Raw genomic sequence first — 24,033 nt, forward strand, 5'->3', positions numbered from 1 at the left:
AAGGAGAAACACAATAATATGCCTACAAAAGGTTAACCACTAAGGTCACAGTGAGGGAGAAGGGAGAGGCCGAGAGGGAGACTCACAAAGAGAAAGGGAAAAACGCACTCTATGGAGGCCGAGACAAGAGAGGGATTATATGCCAAGTAAAATGTCCAAATAGGTAAGTTAGGTTAGGGTTAAGTGGTGGACCAACAAACGAGACTCGACTCAATTAAGTGGGCTTCAACAATAATAATATAGCCTTCCAAGGAATGGAGCAAGAACCGTGAGCGACACTATAAAAATAGGTTGCTTCGAACGGTCCATAATAAAGTGAATTGTGTTGTCTCGATAATTGTGTCGATGTACTAATCAATCATTTGGCCGAGGTCGATTGATAATAAACAACCGATGTTACATCATCGTTCGGGGAGGTCGTTTGACAACAAAATTGCCTAATAGACATCAAGTTATTCACAAGTTTTTATTGATGGAAGTGCGACAAGCCACTCATGACGAGATGTGGTTTAAAGTTGCCGGTAAACATTTGAAAGTTTCTGTTGAGGAGTTCGCACTCGCTAGCGGGTTGACGTGCCAAGGTGATGATAACATCAATGTGTTCAAAATTGGTCATAGTCGAATCAAACATTTGTTCTTCAAACACCAAAAAAAAAAAAAAAAAAAAAAAATAAGAAAAAAAAAGAAAAGAAAAGGGAAACTAGAATGTCTCTCTCTTAACATCAGCTATTGTGTTTTCATACAGAGAATAGCTTTGGTATACTTTGTCGTGGCTATTATAGAGACCCTCACCACCAAGCTCAGACCAACAGTTCTAAACCCCGGTTATCTCTCCATTTTCACCGCCTACAAATGGCAATGGTAAGTATGCGCATGCAGATAATGTATAGTACTAACCGAACATATACTACTTACCCTTTTAACACCAAGATAAGCACCGATAATTGATGTAACAATTGCAGGTTTGGAGGGTTTGTTGCGTTTGTTATATACATGGTGACAGCATTCGCTTTATATGTTCCTGACTGGAGCTTCGTCGTGCACCATAAGCTTGGAGCTGAGAAATACACTGTAATAAAATGACTTCTTTTTTCTACGGATGCAGTAATAATTAGTTACAGTCAAAGAAAATGAGACTCAACCTAAGCTTTATAATTTTCAGGTGAAATGTGGAATGCGAGGGCATTTTGGACCTGCCTGCAATGCAGTTGGTTATGTGGATAGACAAGTCTGGGGTATTAATCACCTCTACTCGCAACCCGTCTGGTCGCGATTAAAGGTCAGAGTTCAGAAAGACCACATAACAGATTCATATACAACAATTCAAAATAAGTTTGTTTTATTATAAATTCCTTTCTTTTCTTCTTCTTTTCTTGGTTTCATATGTTGATATTTAGCTATGTACAGGCTTGCACCGAAGCACGGACAACTAATAATAAGTTAGACTTTTACATATTAGTATATCAAATATTGTCACATTAGGGTAATGCTCAACCACCAATATATTTTTCCGTAGCATGCTGATTGTGGAGAAAAATCAAATACCCCAACCATTGATAGAATGGTTTACAAGGAACATAAATAGTCATCACAAAATCAGAGCGATTTACGCCACGATGAATGCAATCCCGCCACATCCGAATGCCTAACCGCTGTTATTAAGGAACAGATACAAAATGATGTAACGAACGATATAAACTATACCGAGGAGGATCTTATTCAAGTGGATGAGGTAATAAAGATTGCTATGTCATTGAAATTGAAGTTTGCATATCAGGTATCGCAGACATTACTACCCCATTTTCTTGCATTGTGTTATTTGAATTGTGTTTTAGGTTTCACACATCGTCCTACTTAGAATATGAATTTGTATTCTACATGCTAATTTTAATATGGTTGGCATACGAAAACTATTTTTTCTAAGGTTGATGATGACGAGACACATATGTCACGTTTGCATGTGAGTGATGAATTTGGCAAAGACATCATTGTTCAGGAACTATTCCCTAATGAGGTATGTATGTCAGCAATGCCAATATGCGACCTATACGCCACTATTTTCTTTTAACTTACTTCAAATGTTGGCATCTAATTGATCGTAACATGTTAGTCAATGTTATATCGTGTCATTTCACAGTCAAGTTGTATATTGCCACCTATAATGTGTCTTATTGATAATACAATATAGGTGTCAAACCAGTTAATCAATACTTCTAAGCAGCAAGAAGGGAGCTTTATCGAAGTTATTCCCGATACAGCTGCAGTAGTAATGTTCTTTCTAACACGTCACAATAACTCAATAAATTTCAGTTTGTTATTTAAATTTTTTGAAGTATTTCCTTCCCGAACTAACACAGTATATTTTGCTGATTTTATTGAAATCACACTCATAAGTAATCATCTGACGAACACACTAGATTTGTAATATAAGAAGTCTAATTCTTAAAAAAATTTTAAGAAATAATTTTTGCTAAACGATAGGACGTGCACTTCTTTTACTGAGGGACCCTCAATGAAATTGCATACAACATGAATGCCTTTAACGAGGAAATGGAGCCGCCAAATGACGATGATGTTGAGCTTTTTTATGAATGGTTCAACGACGGATATAGGGTCGGACACATGTAATTCTCCATTCTATTTGTTTGCCTGTAATTGCACACCATGAATTTTTGATCATTTCAATAATTTTTCATTACAGAGAATCCAACTTCCCACCAAAAAAGGATAATCTGAAGCCCCCTTTTCAGTTTGGGCCATACACGGTTGACTCAAAGACATGGTGGCACGAGTTGTGTCGGTATACCTTAGGGATTCTGTACGTTTGGGATTAGAATACCAATTTTATCTCATCTAGACTGTAATTTTATATTCTATTTATTAACAATGTGGACATCTAAATCATTTTTTGCAGCATGTTAATGTTTGTTTCTACTTCTTCCGAAAGTTGGTAAAATTTGGCAATCGGTCAGTCAAATGTACCACAATTGATTCATTCTTTGGCTCAATAGTCATTCTGCATAGAAGATATGCAGGGACGATATAAGGTAAATATCAAAGTTCAAATCTCTAGTCAAGTACGCGAACGGGGATTACATGCATTGTAACACACGTTGGTCCGATGTTGAACACATACTTATTCCTATCATGATGGGCAAGAAAGCACATTGGATACTCGGGCACTTTAACATCAAGGAAAGGGCTCTGAATGTGTACAACTCAAGCAGATTAGCAGTCAGAGATCGAATGGTTGTAGCCGATATAGAGGCATTTGCATACATTCTGCCCTGCCTCATGGTCATTAACAAGAATTGGCAACCCAATATTGTCAATGTATTTGAGCGTGTTGAACCACTTGCAGTGAAGATTGCCAGTGATATCCCATAGGACTAGTTTCTTTAAGAATTATAAATATTAATGCCGTTTCTTTAAGAATTATTTTATTGCATTAAACTATTATTATATTTAAGTACTAGTTTATCTTAGTATTTCGTAGCAGGTTTTCCTCACACTGAACAAATTTCGTGATGTTTTATGGAACTATACCAGTATCGCTTGCATATAACTGGTCAACAATTAAAGTCAACACATTACTCATAATACGTAACAACTGCTAACAAATGAGCAGCTCAATGGACAGAAAATGTAAAATGCATTATGTACGATGAACATGTAACATATAGTTCCCAGCATCTTTATAACCATAAACATCACAAGCATCCTTGAAGGAATAAAAGTCCTATTCTGCCATGTAACACGTATTGTAGGCATCAAAACTCAATCATTGTTCACCAAAAATGAATATAAAAGAATTACACCATATCAAATATCCAATAGTGACTACATAACTATGCAACAATATCCTTAGAATGATACCCATAATGAAAAGGAAAATTTGTGAACCTGTGTTGCATCTAAATGTTCCTATATTATCAAGTTCAACAACCTGGACGAATACTTAAAACAATGCATGAAACATAACTTTTAACCAATACACGGAACATAGGACGAAACATAAGATTTAATCAATACACGAAACTTAGTAATTCATCTTCCTATTCGAGGATGGTCTAATAACATCTAGTTGAATAATGTGCATTAGGCCGTGAATCCATCCATGTAACATAATTGACGATAAAAAAAAGATTAATGCAAGTGAATCATTTATTTCAAAATGGTGTTCATTACACAATGGAGAACGTTAAACATAGACATGTGCTGCTATGGAAACTAATAGTCTACGATATATAGATATTAAACGATATGGAATATATGCCTTGTCTAAACATTTGGTCCTCGTTTTCACTTTCGTACACCAATAAGAGGATGTGGATTCTTTCATGTTCTACTATTGTGACCCTTACCCTTGTACCTCCCACACTTGGTCAATTGTAACAACTCCAACATTGACCTTCTCCTCGTCTTTCTTGGCCTGCCTGGTTGCCTCTTCGATCTAGGAGGCAAAATATTGTCACGACAATCATAATTTTCCACTCCCCATTGGGATCGATCTCCCAGTGGTATTATGTAACCAGCGTAAGATCCCGCAAAATAATATTTAGTGTGGTATTTTGAACAATAATTGTACAGTTGTTCGCATCAATCACCAATCACAGCTAATGCGTGTTTACACGGAATCCCATCCAATTGGAAATGACAGCAAGTGCAAGTCATTAACCTCAAATCGACAACATGTTGCTCGATATCATCCAAAACTTGAAACAAGAAATCATTTGACGCAGATACCTAAGACACACGAAAATGATGTTAGGATAATACATAGGACAAACGACCACTCAAACGCTCAATGAAATGCATTACATGAGTCTCACAATTCCATATTGTAAATATCAATACCTATGCAGACAACTTTAATGTTTCAAAATTTATAGATAATGACAAATTACTTTGATGTATCATATATATTGACTGATAAATCAAGGAATGTGGGTTATAACGATAAAACTTAGTTGGATATACCACGCTATATAAAATTATCAACCTACAAATATGGATTATTATTCCTATATGTACCTTTAGTTTCAATGAAAGCTTTGCATTCCTTCTCAGCAATTCTTCCGATTTTGGTGTGAGTCGTGTGAACGTTCCTTGTGCATTACCTCTGTTCTTTGAAAATCACGTTGTATTGTATTCCTTAACGATTCGAATAAATAGTCAATGGGATAGTGCTTCATCGGTTTTGTAGCTGAGTTTACCGACTCGACGATGTTCGATGTCATGGCTGAAAATCTGTTAGTTCGCATGTGTGCTCTTGACCATTTGTGGTAGCCAATTTCGTCCTACAATTCACATTACAGATAATACAAATTCATTAGTGGATGTCATTAGTTTGAAGATGGCAAAGATAATGCTAGATATTGCCCCTAAGTTTTTGACATAGTAAGCAAATAGAATTATAAATATATAAACACCAGTGTCTAAAAGTCATAGGGATAAGTTATTCATACTATTATCTCTGCAACTAGTGAAGAAATACCTTATAGAGACTATTTGCACTTGCTAGAACACAAGACCATGCATAAGAAATAGATGCACCTAATGACATAATGACATAATGAAGATGGTCAAGTATGTAGCATCAACAACGACCATAGATTTGCAATTTTCCCACCCTTTGATAGATGCACCTAATGACATAAAAGCATATTTGAAATGTCCCTCGCCATCAATTTCGATACTTATTTCTATCCCCATATTCGTCTGTTCAAATTCGCTCAAATAAATGGCCAGCTTACTGTAAGACATGTTCGGATCCCCCATTATTGACTCCAACGCATGCTCCCAAGGTCTCCACTCCTTGCCATATGTTAATGTCACCCCGTATGTTGATAACATATCATGCATAAAGTCAACATGTGTGTATATCGTTCTGGCGGACGTGTATATATTGTTTTATAAATTCACCTATCAACAAACTTTTTGCCTGACGATGATCTCTAATAACTATGTCCATTACGCAACTATGAACATTACGAATATAACGAAATTTGAAAGAATCTATTTTGCCCGTTTTCAATGCTCTAAATTTCCATTTGCAATCGTCTTATCGACACTTCAGAACATATTCACGTTGATCAGATTTGTGAACCCTATACTCAAGCCCGGTCCTGGGGCTAGGCAAATGAGGCCTATGCCTCAGGCCCAATATCTAGGGGGGCCTCACTTTGGGCCCAGAATTTTTTTTTTCTCTCTTTTATAGTTGAACTTGAACCACACCCAGTGATGCAAAAATGCTGCCCACAACTTCAAACTCAAATCCAATCCAATGCACTTAGCCTTAGACTTTGCCTCGGGCCTCGACAATCACAGGACCGGCCCTGCCTATACTGGAAGTTGTTCCGTATGGCGTATAACGTGATAGTCCTCTTCATCGTCTTCTTGTCCATGAAAATCTGATGTTTTGAAACATGTTCGACATTGGACTTGGAACCCGAAACTTGTTCCTGTTCAACTCCATATTCCTCAGGTGTCTGATCCGTTATATTCATGGTGGTGATAAACTCACACATAGTTGGTACTATGCAAGATGCATTAACGAGTACATTGCTAGGTTCTGACATAACCATATAAGGGCTGACTGCTGAGCATGAAATGTCCATAGGATTTTCTAAGTTAGATGCATCATGGTTTGTCATATCCAAAATTTCGACACGTAGTGCATACTCTGTTAACTGGGTTCCATTTTCTTAAGCTCCAAATAGAATAGTAGTGAGTAGTCATTTCATATCCTTATTGGGGCCATATTCCCACCTGCATCGTACTCAATTTTCAAGTCCTGAGACTTTTCATTGATCTTCATCTCTTTGGATATCATCTCAGTTAGTTTATCATATAAACAACCACTGGGTGCGAGAAGTCCAAACGTCATTCCGTTCCATGTCACGAACACATTCAGTGATCTCATTCCTGGAAGGTGAAATGTCAACAAGTTAAGAAAAACTCCATACTACTCTAATGATGTGGGAAACTATACGGAAAAATCATCTACATTTTTATAGCACGAGTGTATTTTCGTAAATTGTTTACCATGGAACACATACTCTTTTTTCTTTTCTTTTCTTTTCTTTTCCTTTTTTTACCTTTTTTTTAAAGTGAAAACCCACGTTTCAATGTTACAGTGACTGGAATATGCAACAAATCTTCAAATTTTGATGCATACAGACACACAAATCATAACTATTGATATCAATCATTGTTACGGATTCTTCGTCTTCTTCAGCTATCAAATACTTGTCGTGGACGCTTCTCATTCGAACAACAATGGAGTTCTGGAATAGATCCATTGCCGATGTTCTTGATATTAAATTGAAAGTTTTCTGTGTAAACAAAAAATCCCAGAACTAAATTGAATGAATTTAAGGCTGGTTTTTGATGGGTTTAATGGAAAATTGAAGTTCCGACACAAATTCACAAAAAATTTCCTGTAATGGATGACAGTCAGAGCCAATCAAGTTCAACTACCATGTGACTTTTGCAATGCCGCAACATATCATTTCTGTGGACACATCCTAATTTGGAGGCTAATGAAGTAAAGTTTGGACTGTACCACAGGTGATGAATAATATGACTTATACCTTATTCGCTTCAGTTTAAAATTTTAAGCTAAAAATAACAATTAAAGATTATGTTAAATACTCATGTTTGTTCATATGTTAATTGTTTGCAAATACGCTACCCTTCATCACTAATAAACAGTACCCAAGTAGTGTAATCTTTGGAGGTTTAGGTCTTCGTGGTAATTTTAAGGTTATGAACCAAAGAAATGTTGGCCATGCTTTATGATTTATGGCATTATGGATCAAAAAAAGTTACTTAGATTTCTCTTTGCAGGTGCAACTCGCTTAAGTAAAAGAAAGAATAGTGCCACACAAACAAGGGATATAGGAATAATCATGTGAATTGAGCAATTCTATTCAAGATACACAAGCAACATCTCACGCCCAGCTTCCTTACCTAGAATGCCCGTGAATTCACAGACGGAAAACCCACATTTCAATGTTGTATTGATTGGAATAGACAACAAATCTTCAAATTTCGATGCATAAAGACAACACAAATCATAACCATTGATATCAAATGAATAACGAGGTTCAAAGACAGAAATTGCAACATCCAAACTACACATCTTAACAAAATCCTGCCTTCATTTTTACAAAATCTTGGAAATGATCTAAATAGAAAATCAAACAAAATCTCTCTACATCGTGAAGAAGTTAGTATAACAAGCTTCACACAGTCGTCGATAATCTATTTTCCCAAATCGAAATTACAATTGTAACGTACCAGCTAAAAATCATTATGAATTCAAATTCCCAAAAGTCCGACATTTTCAATTAATGCCACTGCACTCTCTGTGATTGTTAATGTTAGTTACAGATTCCAAAAGGAAAGTTCCATACACCGTATTTTTTGTTTTATTATAATTTTAAGTAGTAATTTTGGTTTCTAAATATATTTAATAGTATAAACGGAAATAATATATATTAGTCTTTCGCGCGAGTTTGTCGCTAACAATTAAAAAGGGATCGGACGATTATGTAAGGGACAAACCTCTTGAGACAAAGTCCCAAAAAGGGGTGTTCTTTATTGGCGATATCTTTACAATCGGAAAGTAAAAACAGAATACCTCCAAGGGGCGCAAGCACACGAGTTACTGAAAGAAGTGTTTAAATCTAAATTAAGAAATTTAAAATTACATGTTCTCTGTTCGAGAGTTTTTTGATTCAGGGTCCTTTGCTCTATATCTTTTCTTCCTTTTATACTCCCTGAATGATTTCTTTGTGATCAACCGCCTAAAAACTGCTTGATCGTTCTATAACTGCCCACTTTCCTCGTAATGGCCAACTTGTCATGGAACTGCCTTTTTTAACTGCTGCCATTACTCTTCGTTGTTCAACCGTTTTCGATTGAATTCCTTGAATCGTGGAACGTGATAGGGCTACTTAATAACTGCTTTGATAACTGCGCTTCTTGATAACCACAACACTTCATGTTTGCTAAGACATTGGGCGACTCGAAGGTTTGAGCGAGAATAGAGTAGTAGTTCTGGGCGACTGCATGGCACTCCATTCGCTCAGATCCTGGGCGATTTGCAAGCTTGGACGATGGTGTTACCGCGTTCCTGAGCTTCCCTATTTGGGCCTTCATCCTGAATTGTCTGATTGGGCTTCATTCTTTGGGCTATCTGATTTGGGGATCCTCCCATTGGGTTTCATTCCTTGGGCCGTTCGATTTGAGCCGAATTTTTATGTGTCAACAATTACCCCCCAATATGGCAGAATTAATACCAATTATTAAATTTTGCCATATTCACCTTTGTGTTTCCAGCAACATTCGAAATTTCCAAAAATTTCAATCATTGTTTTCTTCCATAGCTTTGAAAAGGTGCGACGTTTTGCAAACCCTTCTAACCCTCAAATACGCCATTTCACTGCACCATTAAATCACGCCTCACTTTTTCGCGTTTCTCTCCCACAATTTACTGTTCATCTCTTTGCTTCCCTACTACGTAACTCTGAAAAACTCCGTTTCGTCCCTAATGGCTACTTCACAATCTCAATCTGGCGACTCCTTAGTTTTGATGACTTTCAGAAACTCCTTAATCGTCCATACATAACTCCGAACTTTCTTGCATCCGCCAATGTCGAACTCAATGAGTTCTACCTAGGTCCTTTCTTCAACAATGCAGAGGCAGTCCAACAAGTGACGGTGGGCCAGCCGTTTCCTTGTACTCAAGGCCCTCAATTTCTAAACTCTCTGCCGTTAGGGTCACTTCGTGAAAGAGGTATTCGCACTTGGCCCAAATCTGACGTAGTTTTCCGTAGGTGGCATGCTCGCCTTGTAGACCATGGTCCTACTAAGGCGCTTTTTGATAATGCTAGGATTTCTGATTTGCTAGAAATCTCTCTTCAACCCCCTACTTTTGATTCAGCACTTTTTTCGATCGCTTTAAGTTTTTGGTCTTCTGAATATAATACCTTTGTTTTCCCTCTTGGCCCCATATCTATTACTTTAAGGGATGTTGGGGCCCTAGTGAATCTGCCACCTTTGGGCGATACCATTTTTCCTGGTATCTTGGTTTCTGGTGGCGCCCCAAAGTTTGGTAAAACCCTCACCGAGTCTTATTCAAGCCTGCAAATTCTTCATAACCATTCGAGCGCTGAGCCTTCCTATACTGAGCGAGTGGCCTTTCTTCTGGTTTGGGTTTGTAAATATGTTTTGTGTGTGCCAAGCATAAAGCCCTCCCTGAGCTATTTACCCATAGCGCACAAATTGGCGCGTGGCAGGCCTCTGAATTTATGTTCTTTCTTTTTGGCTGCCATTTATAGAGGCATGGCTTCTCTTCAAACTCAATTGAAGAATGGTGCATCTCCCACTGGCAGTGGACCTCTTTGGTTCACTCAAATGTGGTTGAGATCCTATTTTCCATTGCTTGTTGCTCCATCAATTTCTCGTCCTTCTGCTAGCTTTTATGGGCTAGCCATTGAGCCCCTTGCTCCTGTAAATATGTCTAGAAGGGACATTTTTTCATTCTTTTATTCTTTGGATTCAATTCCTTCCTTCTTTCATTTTCCTCCCTTTTTGACTCCAGACTATGTGCATCCTCCCTCCACTATAGACAGCGTAAGCACCTCTCTGCTCATTTGGATCCATTTTTTAATCGGGAGGGAGTTATTTCATGATATTTTGACTGGGACCAATGCTAAGGCAGGGGTAGAAATATATGCTCCCCAATTTTTTGCTCGCCAACTTGGTTTCGGCTAAACCTGGCCTATTTCTCCTTGCTATTCAAGGAACTTGATAGACCGCTTCCATATTATTAATAAGGCGGAGGCAGAGGTTATAAATGCTCGCAATCTTCTTTTGACGAGCCATTTTTCATTAGCCCCCTTCAATTCTAGCCATGTCATCCATCCCTTTTTTGAACAGCTCTGGCCGTCAGTGAAGCGCAGATTGTTTGCGACTAATGCCAATTGTGCCTTTCATTTACTGGACCAGCCTAGCATTTCTTCCCATCCTCCTGTTTTAGTCACTCCTTTGTCCATCCGGAGTCCTTCTCTTCTCTCCCTGCCAAGCCTACTGCAGAAAAAAGTACCCCGAGCTGCAAACGGCCAGCCTCAGCATCTCCTATTCTGGAGGATGATGTTGATGATAATGATGATACCCCTCTTATCATCAGGAGGAAGGTAATTAAATTGGTTTACTCACAAGCATACTTTTCCATACTTGAAACTTTTCTGTGTGCTGATGATTTATTTGGACTTCTCAGAAAAGTTCAGCCTCTCCTTTAAAGGCTTTGGTATCGACAGTTCCTGCTCCATCATCCTCCGCTGAGGCCGCTTCATCCAAACTAGCTGATGAAGGGACTACGCTTAAAGAGACATCTTCAATCCCAGAATCCTCATCACAACTAATGGATGAGCCACCTTCTTCCCAGGGCGTCAACCCCCCAACCATCGAAGCAGAAGGTAATTCAGTTTTTTGATGCTTTACCTTTGCTTGTGCTATTGGTTTCTGATTTGTTGCTTTTGAGTTCTACAGATGCTCCTATGAGTCTGCCCGTTGTGGCAACATCTTCTCGCTCAGACAATGGGAAGTCCTCGCGAATGGTGGAGCCACAGGTGGCAAACTTGGCTGAGGATATGCCATCTTCCAAGATTATTGATGAGGTAATCTTTGCTTCACTTTTATTTCTATCTTGTTCGTTGTAGTGAGAATCTTTAGCATTGGCAATCTTCTTTGCGGGATGCTGATAAGATTGTGCGTTCCATCCGAGACTTGTTCGCTTCCTGGGGACAAGTCAAGACATCTCGCCCTGCTCCATCTGGTCGTCCTGCTACTTCTTTAGAGGAAGATATGAAGTTCCTCAAGCAGTCAATATTTGAGTACGTGTCCTTCATGGATATGGACATTGGTAAGGCTAGTGCTGCCAGACATAAGGATAAGCTTGAGCATTTGAATGCGAAGTTAGAGCAAGCACTGACACTTCCGTCGCTCAATCTTTTTGCTGATTTTAAAGCGACGTTGAAAGTTATCCATTCCGAGATCCTCTCCCTGCTGGCCAAGAATGTTGAACTGAAGGCCAAAAGTACTCAATATCTTCGCGCCGTATCTGAAAAAGAGTCTTTACGTCAGGAGATCAACAAAGCTGAGGGCGAGTTGAAAAAATCTCTTTCGAAGTCATGAGTGAAGACTCTTTGATGACTAATTTGGCTGCTCAGATGAAGGAACTTCAGGCCAAAATGGACGACTGCAAGGCGAGAATGGCTACATAAAAGCATAACGCCTCACAAGAAATTGAGCGAACTAAGTCCTTGGTCGAGCAGTACAAGAAGTTGGAAGTTGATGATGATGTCGTGGCCGAATTGAGCATCACTTCCTCTCGGCAAAACGAGGACTGGGAAAAACTTAGGGAAAGAATTCATTCGGTATGGGGCGGATTGTAATTAAGACATATAATGCTTTAACTTTTTCTTTTTGTAATTTCGCATTTGACTTTCCCTTTGTAACCTTGTACATCATTAATGAACATCTATGTTAACTTCTTGTGCATTTATTTGACGTTTGTCTTTTAATCGCCAATCTTTCAAGCATTCAACTGTTTTGTGCTAAAAATCTTGCACGTTCTCTCTTGATATTTCCACCTTTTTCCCAAGACTTTGGGCTACTTAATTCTATTTACTAGGCAGAATGTGGCTGCTGATATTCTGTCTCTTCATCTCCGCCCTCCTATAAATGCACGTATTCTTCGCACTTTCCATCTTCCATCTTCATTTTCATTCTCTTCTTCAAAATCGATTTACTGCCATTGTTTGGCATTCTGACAATCAATCCAAAACCTTCGTCTTTTATAAAGATGGATTGTTTGGTACGCCCATTTTACTACTTGTGTTGATATCACCTTTGGTATGGGAAGTATAGGAAATATTTTTTGGCCAGCAGCAAAGTTTTTCCCATCAAAGTTTTTCCCATCGTCTCTTTGTCCTTTACAAGGGGTTCAATGATGGAAGGCAATTTTTGGGATGCTTCCGGGCCACCTTACTTGCTGAGAGTGCTTCTCATACCCGCCATTGCAGCAATGCATTTAGGAAGGCGGTATGAGGCCAGTCCACCCTCTTACTCGACGATCGACCGGGAGATTAGCTTACTTTTAATTGTAGCTTGTAGAGCATCTATTATTTGTATCTTGCAACTTTGTAATGAACGTTTGATAATAAAGGAATTTATTTGAACGTATTTCGCTCTGACCTTTTATCCTTAATCGTTCAACATGTTTTGATTACACTTTTATCTGTTCACTTTTCCATAAAGAAGGAACATATTTTTTCAAATATTTGCCGTTGATGAATCTCACGTGCTTGGTGCCATCTAAATCTTCCAAATGATATGCTCCATTGGGTAACACACTATTTACTTTGTATGGTCCTTCCCAATTGGACGACCATTTCCCGTACTTTGGATCTTTGCTATCCAAAGGTTGGATCCTTGCTATCCAAAGGGAGTATTGTCTTCCAAACTAATTCGTCCAGGCTGAACGACTTGGCTATGACTCTTTTATTATAAAACTTAGCCATTCTTTATTTTTGAACTTGCAATCTATCTAAGACGTCCAATTTTAATTCGTCCAACCCCAATAAATTTTGAACTAGTGATTCGGTATACTCATCATCATTTAACTTATGTTGCAAGCACACTCTAATCGATTGCACGTTGATTTTCATAGGCAAAACGGCCTCTTGTCCATAAGTAAGTTGGAAAGGAGTAATTTTGGTACTTGATCGAGGTGATGTTCTATAAGCCCATAAGGCTTTATTCAAACATTCGTGCCAATTTCTGGCATTTTCATCTATCATCTTTCTGATTATATTTTTTAGAATCTTATTAGAAGATTCTGCTTGTCTATTGGATTGAGCGTAATATAGTGTGGAGTTTACTAATTTAACCCCAAACTCGTTCAAAAATTTGTTCACTTGATCCCCATTCAAAGATATTCCGTGATCTACCATCAACGTTTGTGGAATTCCAAACCTATAAATGATGTGATTACGGATAAACTCTATAACATTCTTTTGGGTGATCTCTTTCAAAGGTACTGCCTCTACCCACTTGGTGAAATAGTCGGTTGCAACTATAACAAAAGTATGTTGCTTAGACGATAGGGGATAAATCTTCCCTATCAGGTCTATCGCCCAACCCTTAAACGGCCAAAGTTTAATAATAGGTGTCATCTCTCGTGCTGGCGCCCTTTGCATTGGACGATGCTTTTGGCATGCTAAACAACTCTTTGCATACTGAACGTATAATTCTCCCATCTTTGGCCAAAAATATCCACTCCTAATAATTAACCATCTCATCCTTTGGCCAGTTTGATGAGCTTCACATATCCCTTCGTGCACATCAGCCATGATCGTCCTGACTTCTTGCAAACTTACACACTTTAGCAATACACCATTAGAATGTTTCTTAAACAATTCTTCATCTATTAGTGTATAGTTCAGCAAACACAGCTTCATTTTCCTACTAATCCCTCCATTAGATTCTTTAAGGAACCTTTTAATCTCTGTTCTCCAATCCATTGCATCTCAATCTTGTATGCAGTGAAGTTCAATCCTTCTCGCCCTTCTTTGGGTCACGGGCAATATAGTTCCATACTCACAAGTAGACTTCCAATTCAAAACCTTTGAGTATCCTGAGGCCATTTGGGCCAACTCATTTGCCACATCGTTATATATCCTATTAACGCATTGAAGTTCTACTTGGTCGAATTCTTCTAACAATTCTTGGGCGATCTCATATTGACTTATAATGGAATCACTTTGGCATTTAAAATCACCAATCAATTGGTGAATTACCAATTGAGAATCGCCCCTAACGATCACATTTTTTACTCCCATTTCTATCATTAGTTCTAGGCCTATGATTAAGGCTTCATATTCGGCCTGATTGTCGGTGCACATCCTGTCTAAAGTGAACGTGAACTTGTAGCAAATCCCTAAAGGATTAATCAATGCTACTCCTACTCCTACACTTTTAGAGGTTTTTGACCCATCGAAATACAACACCCAAGGTTTTAGCTCGAACGAATTGATTTCTAATTCAATTTCTTCGGGCATGTTAAGGCATGGATGATCGGCTAGAAAGTTAGCCAAAGCCTGATTTTTGACTGCCTTTTGAGGTATATATTGTATCTCAAATTCTGATAAAGCTAATGTCCAAAGGCCTACCCTTTGGTATAAAATAGGGTGCGAGAACATATACTTAACTAAATTTACTTTAGAAATTAAATAAACGGTTACGGGCCGTAAATAAGCCCTGAATTTTGTACATGTGAAATACAATGCAAGACATAATTTTTCGATAGCAGAGTAATTACATTCACATTTTGTTAACCGTCTACTTAAGTAGTAAATTGCCCTTTCTTCACCAAATTGGTCTTCCTGTGCGACCATTCCAGTTATTGATTCTTTCTCAGCCGATACGTACACTTTCATTGGCCGTCCTTGGATTGGTGACACCAACACTAGTGGACTTGATAAATATGTCTTCAGGCTTTCAAAAGCCTTTTGATGTTCTTCTTTCTAGACGAATTCGTCCTGATTTTTCAGCTTTAAGAGAGGCGAAAAGACTTTAGTTCGCCCTGCACAATTAGAAATAAAGCATCTTAAAAAGTTTACTTGGCCTAGAAACCTTTGCAATTCTTTTTTGTTGCTAGGTGGTTTGGCATCTAAAGTGGCTTTCGCTTTATTTTTATCAAGTTCAATCTCTCTTTTGTGTACCAAGAAACCAAGAAAGTTCCCTGCATTAACACCAAATGCACATTTCAAGGGATTTAACTTTAGCTTATATTGCTTCATTCGCTCAAACGAACATCTTAACTGTTCGAAATGGTCCTCTTCTTTAATGAATTTGACCACTATGTCATTTATATACACTTCAACAAACTTGCCTATCATATCATGAAAGATTAAATTCATTGCCCTTTGATAAGTTGCTCCTGCATTTTTGAGGTCGAAAGGCATGACCACCCATTCAAAATATCCTAGAGACCCAGGGCATCTAAAGGCAGTTTTGTGTATGTCTTCTTCAGCTATATAAAGTTGATTGTATCCTGAATACCCATCCATGAAAGAATACATGACGTGTTCGGTAGTTGAGTCTACTAAAGAATCCACCGTGGGCATTGGATACTCATCTTTGGGTATAGCTATATTTAAATTCCTAAAGTCTATGCACACCCTTAGTTTACCATTCTTTTTTAGTACTGGCACGATATTGATCAACCATTCGACATACCTGGCTGTTCTAATAAAACCTGCTTTCAATAATCGCTCTATCTCTTTCTTAATCTCAGGGAGTACATTAGGAGCAAAACGTCTAGGAGGCTGCCTATGAGGTTTAAAATTAGGCTTAGTTGGTAACCTATATTCCACTAAGTCTCTATCTAAACTAGGCATTTGTTCATATTCCCAAGCAAAATAATCTTTATACTCCTTTAGCAAAGTGATTAATTTATCACTAACCTCTTGATCGAGCATCTGGCTGATGAATGTTGGACGATCTTCTCCTTTATTGCCAATATTTACTTTGATCAGAGGGTCTTGTGCTTGAGCGTATCCAGGTTTGATGATCCGCATCACTTCGTCGTCCAGTTCCCTTGTAAGTACTTCTTCTTCTAAACAGTCCACCTTGTTGACTTCTCGGCCAATGCTTTGTTCTAACTCGAATACTGCTAATTTGTCTTTCAGCGCTTTCAGGGCTGTCTCTTCTTTCGCCTTGTCATTGTATTCCTTATTGAAAGCCATTAGTCTGGCTTTGAAGGCCTGAACATTGGCCATTTACTTTTGTAGCTTAGAATTCATTCAAGACTCCTTGATTATTCTTTTGCCAATTACTGGCTCTTCTAGGGCCACTATATTTGGCCTCATCTGTCTGAACATTTCAGTGAGTGCGTCCACTGAAAATGACTCTTCGCTTTGCGCGACAACTTGAGTTTCTTCCCCATCTTGTACTACCCTGACAGGTCCATAGTTTCCTTTGTACATGAACTTTTCCACCGAGTTTGCTTCTGCGACAAAAGGCCTATGATCGGCCTGTACCACCTATGCTTCGCCCTTGTTATTCCAAAAAATCAGGCATTGATAGAGCGATGAGGGTATACAGCGACTTCCGTGTATCCAATCTCTTCCTAGTAACACATTGTAACTAGTAGGACCATCTATTACAAAGAAGACTGTGGTCCTAGTAGTTGTTCCTATAGTTATGTCCAATGGCATAACTCCCTTAGCTGAAGTTGCTCCTCCATTGAAACTCGTAAGGATGACTTCTGTTGGAATCATGTCACCATCTGTCTTTACAAATTTCCTCATCATCCTAGATGGAATGGTGTTTATAGCTGTTCCATTGTCGACAAGCACTTTTGCCACAGGGATGCCATTAATTAGAGCTTTAACGTACAATGGCCTTAAATGTTTAGTCAATTTCATGGCTGGCCGTTTAAAAATAACTTTTTCGACAGCTTCTATTTCTACTTCCTGCTTGTTTTCTGTCGAATTATCCCCCTATGATAAGTCGACGTGCAGCATATAGTGCTGAGCCTCTGTCTCCTGAATTTCCTCCTTACTGTTTTCTAATGCTTCCTCATCAGTTACCCAACCAGTGGTAGGGGGCATTATTCTTGGAGGTGACCCATATTTTTCAGAGCGAGGGACTCTCTTCTTTCTTTTGGGCGTCCCGTATAGTACGTAGAAATCGAAAGGACGCCCAGATGGTTCTCCCAACAAGTCTACTTCGCGAACTCCCTCACGATGTAGTTGCTTCAACAGAGTATTGTGAGATACTCCTCTCCTTTTTCTTTCTACTTCTAGGTTGATTTCTTCTTCGATGTCTGTCATCCCATCGTCTTCTTCATCATTGTAAGCCTCTCCAGAAGTCTGGCCTTCTTCACATTCCAGCACGCAAGCCTCTCCTTCGTTGTCCTCCCTTTCTTCTTCTTCTTTTTCTTTATTCTTGAATTCATTGGCCAGTAAGTAATTATTAGCCACAACAGGAGGTAACGTACCGAACTAGATAGTAAGGGGCTGATCTGGATCTTCTCCATCCCTTCTGTCTCGCTCAAACTTTGATCTCCCAGAAAAAGTTTCTGGCAGTTCTTTCATTGATTCATCTGTACCGGTCTCTTCACTATCTTTGAGAACATTTTGATTGACTACCTTGAGTAGTTTAGGTGCTTTAGGTTGTGGCACTCCCTGTTGCTGCCTCATCATTCGTCCATAGTTTCGTTGGAAACGCCTTTGTTGGGTTCTAGTCATCTCATCGAAGGGTATTGTCCTTCCTGCATTATACTGGAACGAATGCCATACATTTGGCCAGCGAGGTTGCGATCTGAATGTTCTCCCATTATCTACTGGCCTGAACTGCCTCTCAAAAGGTGGTCCTCTATAGAATGATGTATCTCGCCCTCTACCAGGCTGAGTGTTTGGGAAGAAAGTAGGGCGATGGGGATGCTGCCATATCCCTGGTTTCTCCGTGTTCCCACTCACTTCTCTTTTACATCTTGCACACAGGACGTCTTCGTCCTTTTTTGGCTCTTTCCCCTTGATTCGTTCAAAGACATTGGGATGTGGTCCAAGGTCCTCTTCTCCATCATCTATGACCAACTTGAATTTTGGCAACTTGTTTTTGAAACCAGACGTCACCATGTTCACTCCAAGTGGCTGTGGAAAAGGATTTTCATCCACTGCCATCTTCTTCTTATCGTCGAACGTAATTCGTCCTGATTCAATGGCATCCTGCAATACATGGCGAAAAACCAAGCAATTGTTAGTTAAATGTGACCATGCATTATGCCACTTACAATATTTTTTACCCTTAATTTGTTCAGGGTTTGGCAATTTATGCTTATCGCTCAGCTTTATCTGCTTATCCCTATATAATTTATCAAATATAAGGTCAACTTTGGTTACATTGAACGAGAACGTTCTAGCCTTTATGTTTCCATCTTTCATGTGCTCATCTTTGCTCGATGGTCTAGGCTTAACCATTATAGGACAAGTATATGTGTCTCCTTTGACCAATTCAGCCAAACACATTTCGGCTTGATCGTATGACTCGTCGCTGATGGTATGAACGTCAAAACTTGGGTCTTTGTAATAAGCCCCTTTACTAGAATTTTTCATCTGTTCTTCTTCTCTGATCAGTCAATCATACCTAATCACGTTCGCACTCAACTGGAAAAGGTCAGAAAATTCCTTGTCTTGAAATTTCTTTTTTAAATCAAAGCTCAAACAGCCCCGAGCGATTTTGACAAATTCCTTTACGGGCAGAGGTACAAAACACTTGCTTCTTGCTGTCTTGAACCTCTGGAGAAAACTTTCTGCCCATTCGTTTGGCATTTGACGTAGATTCGCCAAATCAACCAAAGTGACTTCAGACTCAGTTTTATAAAACTGAGCGTGGAATAATTGTTCCAATTGTTGCCATGTTTAAACAGAGTTCGCTGGCAAGTTGATGAACCAGGAGAAAGCTACTCCTGTTAATGAACTAGGGAAAAGCCTCATTTTATGGTAATCAGTTACATCACCACTTTGTAATGTGAATCACCCTATGTGTTCTAGAGTAGACACCTCTCCTAATCCGGTAAACAGTGAGAATTCTGGCACTTTATACCCTCTAGGCCACGGATATGCTTGGTCTACCCAATCAAGATATGGCTTTGTGTAAGTCAGCCTAATGATAGGACGCGCCCCAAAAGCCATTTGATCCTGTACGATTTCCATAATCTGATTCCTCAACATGACGTTGGGGTCATATGGAATTCCTACAGGTTGGTTAACCAGTTGATTTGCATGAGACCTGATGTTTGGTCCTTGATTGGCAACAAAGTTACAATGACTAGGGCCATTACCATTAGCCTGAACATCTATTCCCTCATTAACACGTGGGGTACTCTGTCCATTGTTTAGGATATTATCTCTTACATTTGGATTACCCCCCAAGTTAGGCGTACCACTTCCATTGTTCTGATTTGGCACTGCACCACCCCCTTGGTTTGAAGTAGAGGGACCAGAAAGTGGTTCTATCCCTTGATTCGGATTTAGGGCTGAGGGATTATGTCCCACAATTGTCCTAGTTTGAAAGTGATTTGCAAGAGGTATAACCGGTTGACATATTTGGCGTACTAACTTATTCATTATTTCGTTCAAAGTGTTTAGTTGTTTGGCCATGTTGTCATAATGTGCATTCCCATTTTGGGTAAATCTTTCCATATTATGAATACTTCGAAGATTTACCTGTTCAACGACATCTTGTGTGAGTTCTCCAAGTAGTACACGCATGGTTCGAGGACTCAACTCTGTCATTGGTTCGTAACGACTATTACTGCTCTGATTCTGTCCATCTGTTCGTAAAGAGGCATGTTGCTCCTCATATCGCTCGATCACAGACTAGACTCCTCCCTGACTTGCTGCTTCCTTATCGGATCTCTGAGACATATTGTTTCACCTTTTGTATTTTCAACACCAAACACCACTGTCCCACTGGACATGCCAAATTGTTTCGCGCGGGTTCGTCGCTAACAATTAAAAAGGGATCAGAAGATTGTGTAAGGGACAAACCTCTTGAGACAAAGTTCCAAAAAGGGGGTGTTCTTTATTGGCAATGTCTTTACAATCGGAAAATAAAAACAGAATGCCTCAAAGGGGCGCAAGCACACGAGTTACTGAAAGAAGTTTTTAAATCTAAACTAAGAAATTTAAAATTACATGTTCTCTGTTCGAGAGTTTTTTGATTCGGGGTCCTTTGCTCTATGTCTTTTATTCCTTTTATACTCCCTGGATGATCTCTTTGTGATCAACCACCTAAAAACTACTTGATCGTTCTATAACTGCCCACTTTCCTCGTAATGGCCAACTTGTCATGGAACTGCCTTTTTTAACTGCTGTCATTACTCTTCGTCGTTCAACCGTTTTCGATTGAATTCCTTGAATCGTGGAACGTGATAGGGCTGCTTAATAATTGCTTTGATAACTGCGCTTCTTTATAACCACAACACTTCATGTTTGCTAAGACCTTGGGCGACTCGAAGGTTTGGGCGAGAATAGAGTAGCAGTTCTGGGCGACTGCGTGGCACTCCATTCGCTCAAATCCTGGGCAATTTGCAAGTTTGGGCGATGGTGTTACCGCGTTCTTGGGCTTCCCTATTTGGGCCTTCATCCTGAATTGTCTGATTGGGCTTCATTCTTTGGGCTATCTGATTTGAGGATCCTCCCATTGGGCTTCATTCCTTGGGCCGTTCAATTTGGGTCGAATTTTTATGTGTCAACAATTAGTAAGACATATATGATTTTTTCCCTAATTTATATTTCTAGGATGGGCCATTAGTGATTATTTTTCATTTAATTATTGCTTTTACCACTTTATGGATGGATGAATGTTTAATTATTATCACATGTCATGTAGATTAAATTGATACCACCCGTTGCACTAAAATCAAATGCATTTGCATTTAAATATTTTTTCAGCACTCTAAATTAATTGGAGGTGGTTGAGAAATATTTTATTTAATAATTAATGCCATTATAATTATTTATATTTATTGGAGTAATTACTAAGTAAAAATCCAATGGTTCAAAATAATAAGTGGGAGGGGGTTTATAAGTATATATAAACCTACATCCTCCTCCATCATCCAATTTGTTATTAAAATACATATGTTTAGTATCAAAGATCTCCCTATAGGAAAACTATGTTATTTTAGATTAGCTGAAAATTGGATCTAGTAATAGAATTTTTTAAAATGGAATGGTAGGACACTCTCCTATAGATGACCTCATATGTTTCGGATATTTTAAAATTATTGATTGGGGTTATTACACTTATATATGAATTTTTTTGGGTGACTTCATATAGAAGATTCCAACAAAATTATTCATAGGCCAAATAATGATCAATCAATCGTGATTTTATTTTATTTTATTTTTTGATGGCATAAGATGCCTAACTCAATAAAATGAGTGGAGGGTCTCAACCTTGCCAACAACTATATTGACCTCCTATATAGGGCATGTTGTAAGGGCTTAAGGTTTTTGATTAATAGATATAGTTTTGGGTCCATATTTGCATACTCATATACATGCATCATACAAATATTATTACTCATTTTATTAATACGCGAATCTTTAATTTTTTTTACAAAAAAAAAAAAATCTCTTAATCCATTATGAGTGATACTTAACAAAAATCAACTTGTGAGAGAAAACTACGTTGACTAGAAAATAAATCTTAATATTGTTTTTACCACTAAAAAATATATATTTGTGCTGACTGAAGATTATCCCGAAACCCTTAAAGATGACTCCACAGAATCTCAAAAGCTGCATATGAAAAGTTGTGTCATTCTAATGAGATGGTTCATTGTTACATTTTGGCATACATGTTAAATATATTACAACAAAAACATCAGAATATAGAAACTGCTTTTAACATAATAGAAAGTCTTCAAGAGATGTTTGGACATCAAAATCGACAAACTAGGAAAGCCTCCATTAGGGCAATTATGAACACGCACATGAAACTGGGCACATTTGTGAGTGACCCTATGTTAATCATGATTGGTCACTTTAATGCTGCGGAGGTTTTAGGAACTGACATTGATTCTGAGATGCCGATTGACATGGTCCTTGGGACTCTTCCTGAGATGTTCTCATAGTTTATAGTTGATTATAATCTGCACAAGATGGACATGTCTCTGACGGAATTAATGAAAGAACTCCAAAATGCTAAAACTGTTTTGAAGGCCAGAAGTGGAAATGTTTTTACTGTTACAGCTGGACCCTCTCACCCTAAGCCTTTTGGTGGCAAAGGAGAAAAGAAGAAGAAAAGGCCAAACAAAAGGCCATATAACAAGTCAAAGGAGAAGAAAACCAATGTCGATAGGAAACCAAAGGAAAAGTGTTTTATTTGTGGACAAAAGGGTCATTGGAAGAGGAATTGTCCAGATCACCTAGTTAAGGGGAAACAAGGTAAAGGCAGTGCCCTATTCATTGAGTCATGCTTAGTGGTTGATTCTACTAATATCTGGATTGTAGATTCTGGATCCACTAATCATGTTTGCAATTCTTTGCAGGGGTTTTAGGAAACCAAACACCCCAATAAAGGGGAGTACACTCTCAGAATTGGTACAGAAGCAATGGTATCTGCCAAAGATGTTGCACTTTTACTTTTTATGTTTTGAGATTTGATGTTAGATGACTGTTATTATGTTTTCTAATTTACATAGAACTTGGTTTTCATTGCACTTTTATATCATGCTGGTTATTTGATACTTTTTACCCATTCTACGTAGTAATTGAGTTAAATAATTTCGTTATATATTCAGGTCATATGATTAATAGTCGTTATGTCTTAAGTCTATGATTGGCTCTATACATAACACTACTACTGCTAAGAAAAGAAAGAGATTGTCTAGTACTAATGAAACTCTCTTATGGCATCTTAGATTGTGTCATATCAATCTAAATATGATTCAAAGATTGGGAAATGATGGTCCTTTAAATGAGTTAGAGGTGGAATCCATACTACTTGTGAATCTTATATAGAAGGAAAGATGACCAAGAGACCTTTAAAGGCTAAGAGACTAAGAGCTAAAGAAATTTTGGAATTAGTACATTCGTATGTTTGTGGACCCATTAATACTCGGGCTAGAGGTGGATACGAGTATTTTAACACCTTGACAGATGATTACTCTAGATTTGGATACATATACTTTATGTCTCATAAATCCGAAGCTTTGGAAAAATTCAAGGAGTTTCGGACAGAGTTGAGAAACAATTAGGTAAGAGTATCAAGGCCCTTTTATCTAATCGAGGTGGCGAGAATCTATCCCAAGAATTTAAAGTCTACTTGTCGAATAATGAGATATTATCCCAACTGAGTACACCAAGAACTCCCCAACAAAATGGTGTCTCAAAAAGAAGAAATCAAACAGTTATTTATATCTAGTAGCTTATTTTCTTT

The 24,033-nt window shown here is 38.4% G+C and overlaps 2 protein-coding genes across 2 annotated transcripts; both read left to right on the forward strand.

Moving 5' to 3' along the window:
- Positions 1 to 472: 472 nt before the first annotated feature.
- Positions 473 to 1,397, forward strand: LOC111395278. The gene is made up of 4 exons (XM_023021263.1): positions 473 to 598; positions 686 to 861; positions 963 to 1,071; positions 1,163 to 1,397. Exons 1-4 carry the CDS (start codon positions 473 to 475, stop codon positions 1,346 to 1,348), a joined length of 597 nt encoding a protein of 198 aa, XP_022877031.1. The 3' UTR covers positions 1,349 to 1,397.
- An 11,627-nt stretch (positions 1,398 to 13,024) lies between these two features.
- LOC111395279 lies at positions 13,025 to 22,726 on the forward strand. The gene is made up of 2 exons (XM_023021264.1): positions 13,025 to 13,116; positions 22,381 to 22,726. Exons 1-2 carry the CDS (start codon positions 13,025 to 13,027, stop codon positions 22,724 to 22,726), a joined length of 438 nt encoding a protein of 145 aa, XP_022877032.1.
- Positions 22,727 to 24,033: the final 1,307 nt, after the last annotated feature.

The sequence above is a fragment of the Olea europaea genome, chromosome 6 (assembly GCF_002742605.1).
Source record: "Olea europaea var. sylvestris chromosome 6, O_europaea_v1, whole genome shotgun sequence".
Taxonomy (NCBI): domain Eukaryota; kingdom Viridiplantae; phylum Streptophyta; class Magnoliopsida; order Lamiales; family Oleaceae; genus Olea; species Olea europaea.

What these genes read in the sequence shown, in the direction of transcription:
- LOC111395278 (XM_023021263.1), top strand. Translation starts at nt 473, where the DNA reads ATGGAAGTGCGACAAGCCACTCATGACGAGATGTGGTTTAAAGTTGCC. An exon ending in AAGGTGATGATAACATCAAT is followed by an intron (nt 599 to 685) that starts GTGTTCAAAATT and finishes AGAAAAAAAAAG; the next exon opens with AAAAGAAAAGGGAAACTAGA. An exon ending in TTGGAGCTGAGAAATACACT is followed by an intron (nt 1,072 to 1,162) that starts GTAATAAAATGA and finishes TATAATTTTCAG; the next exon opens with GTGAAATGTGGAATGCGAGG.
- LOC111395279 (XM_023021264.1), top strand. Translation starts at nt 13,025, where the DNA reads ATGGAAGGCAATTTTTGGGATGCTTCCGGGCCACCTTACTTGCTGAGA. An exon ending in GCAATGCATTTAGGAAGGCG is followed by an intron (nt 13,117 to 22,380) that starts GTATGAGGCCAG and finishes ATGACTCCACAG; the next exon opens with AATCTCAAAAGCTGCATATG.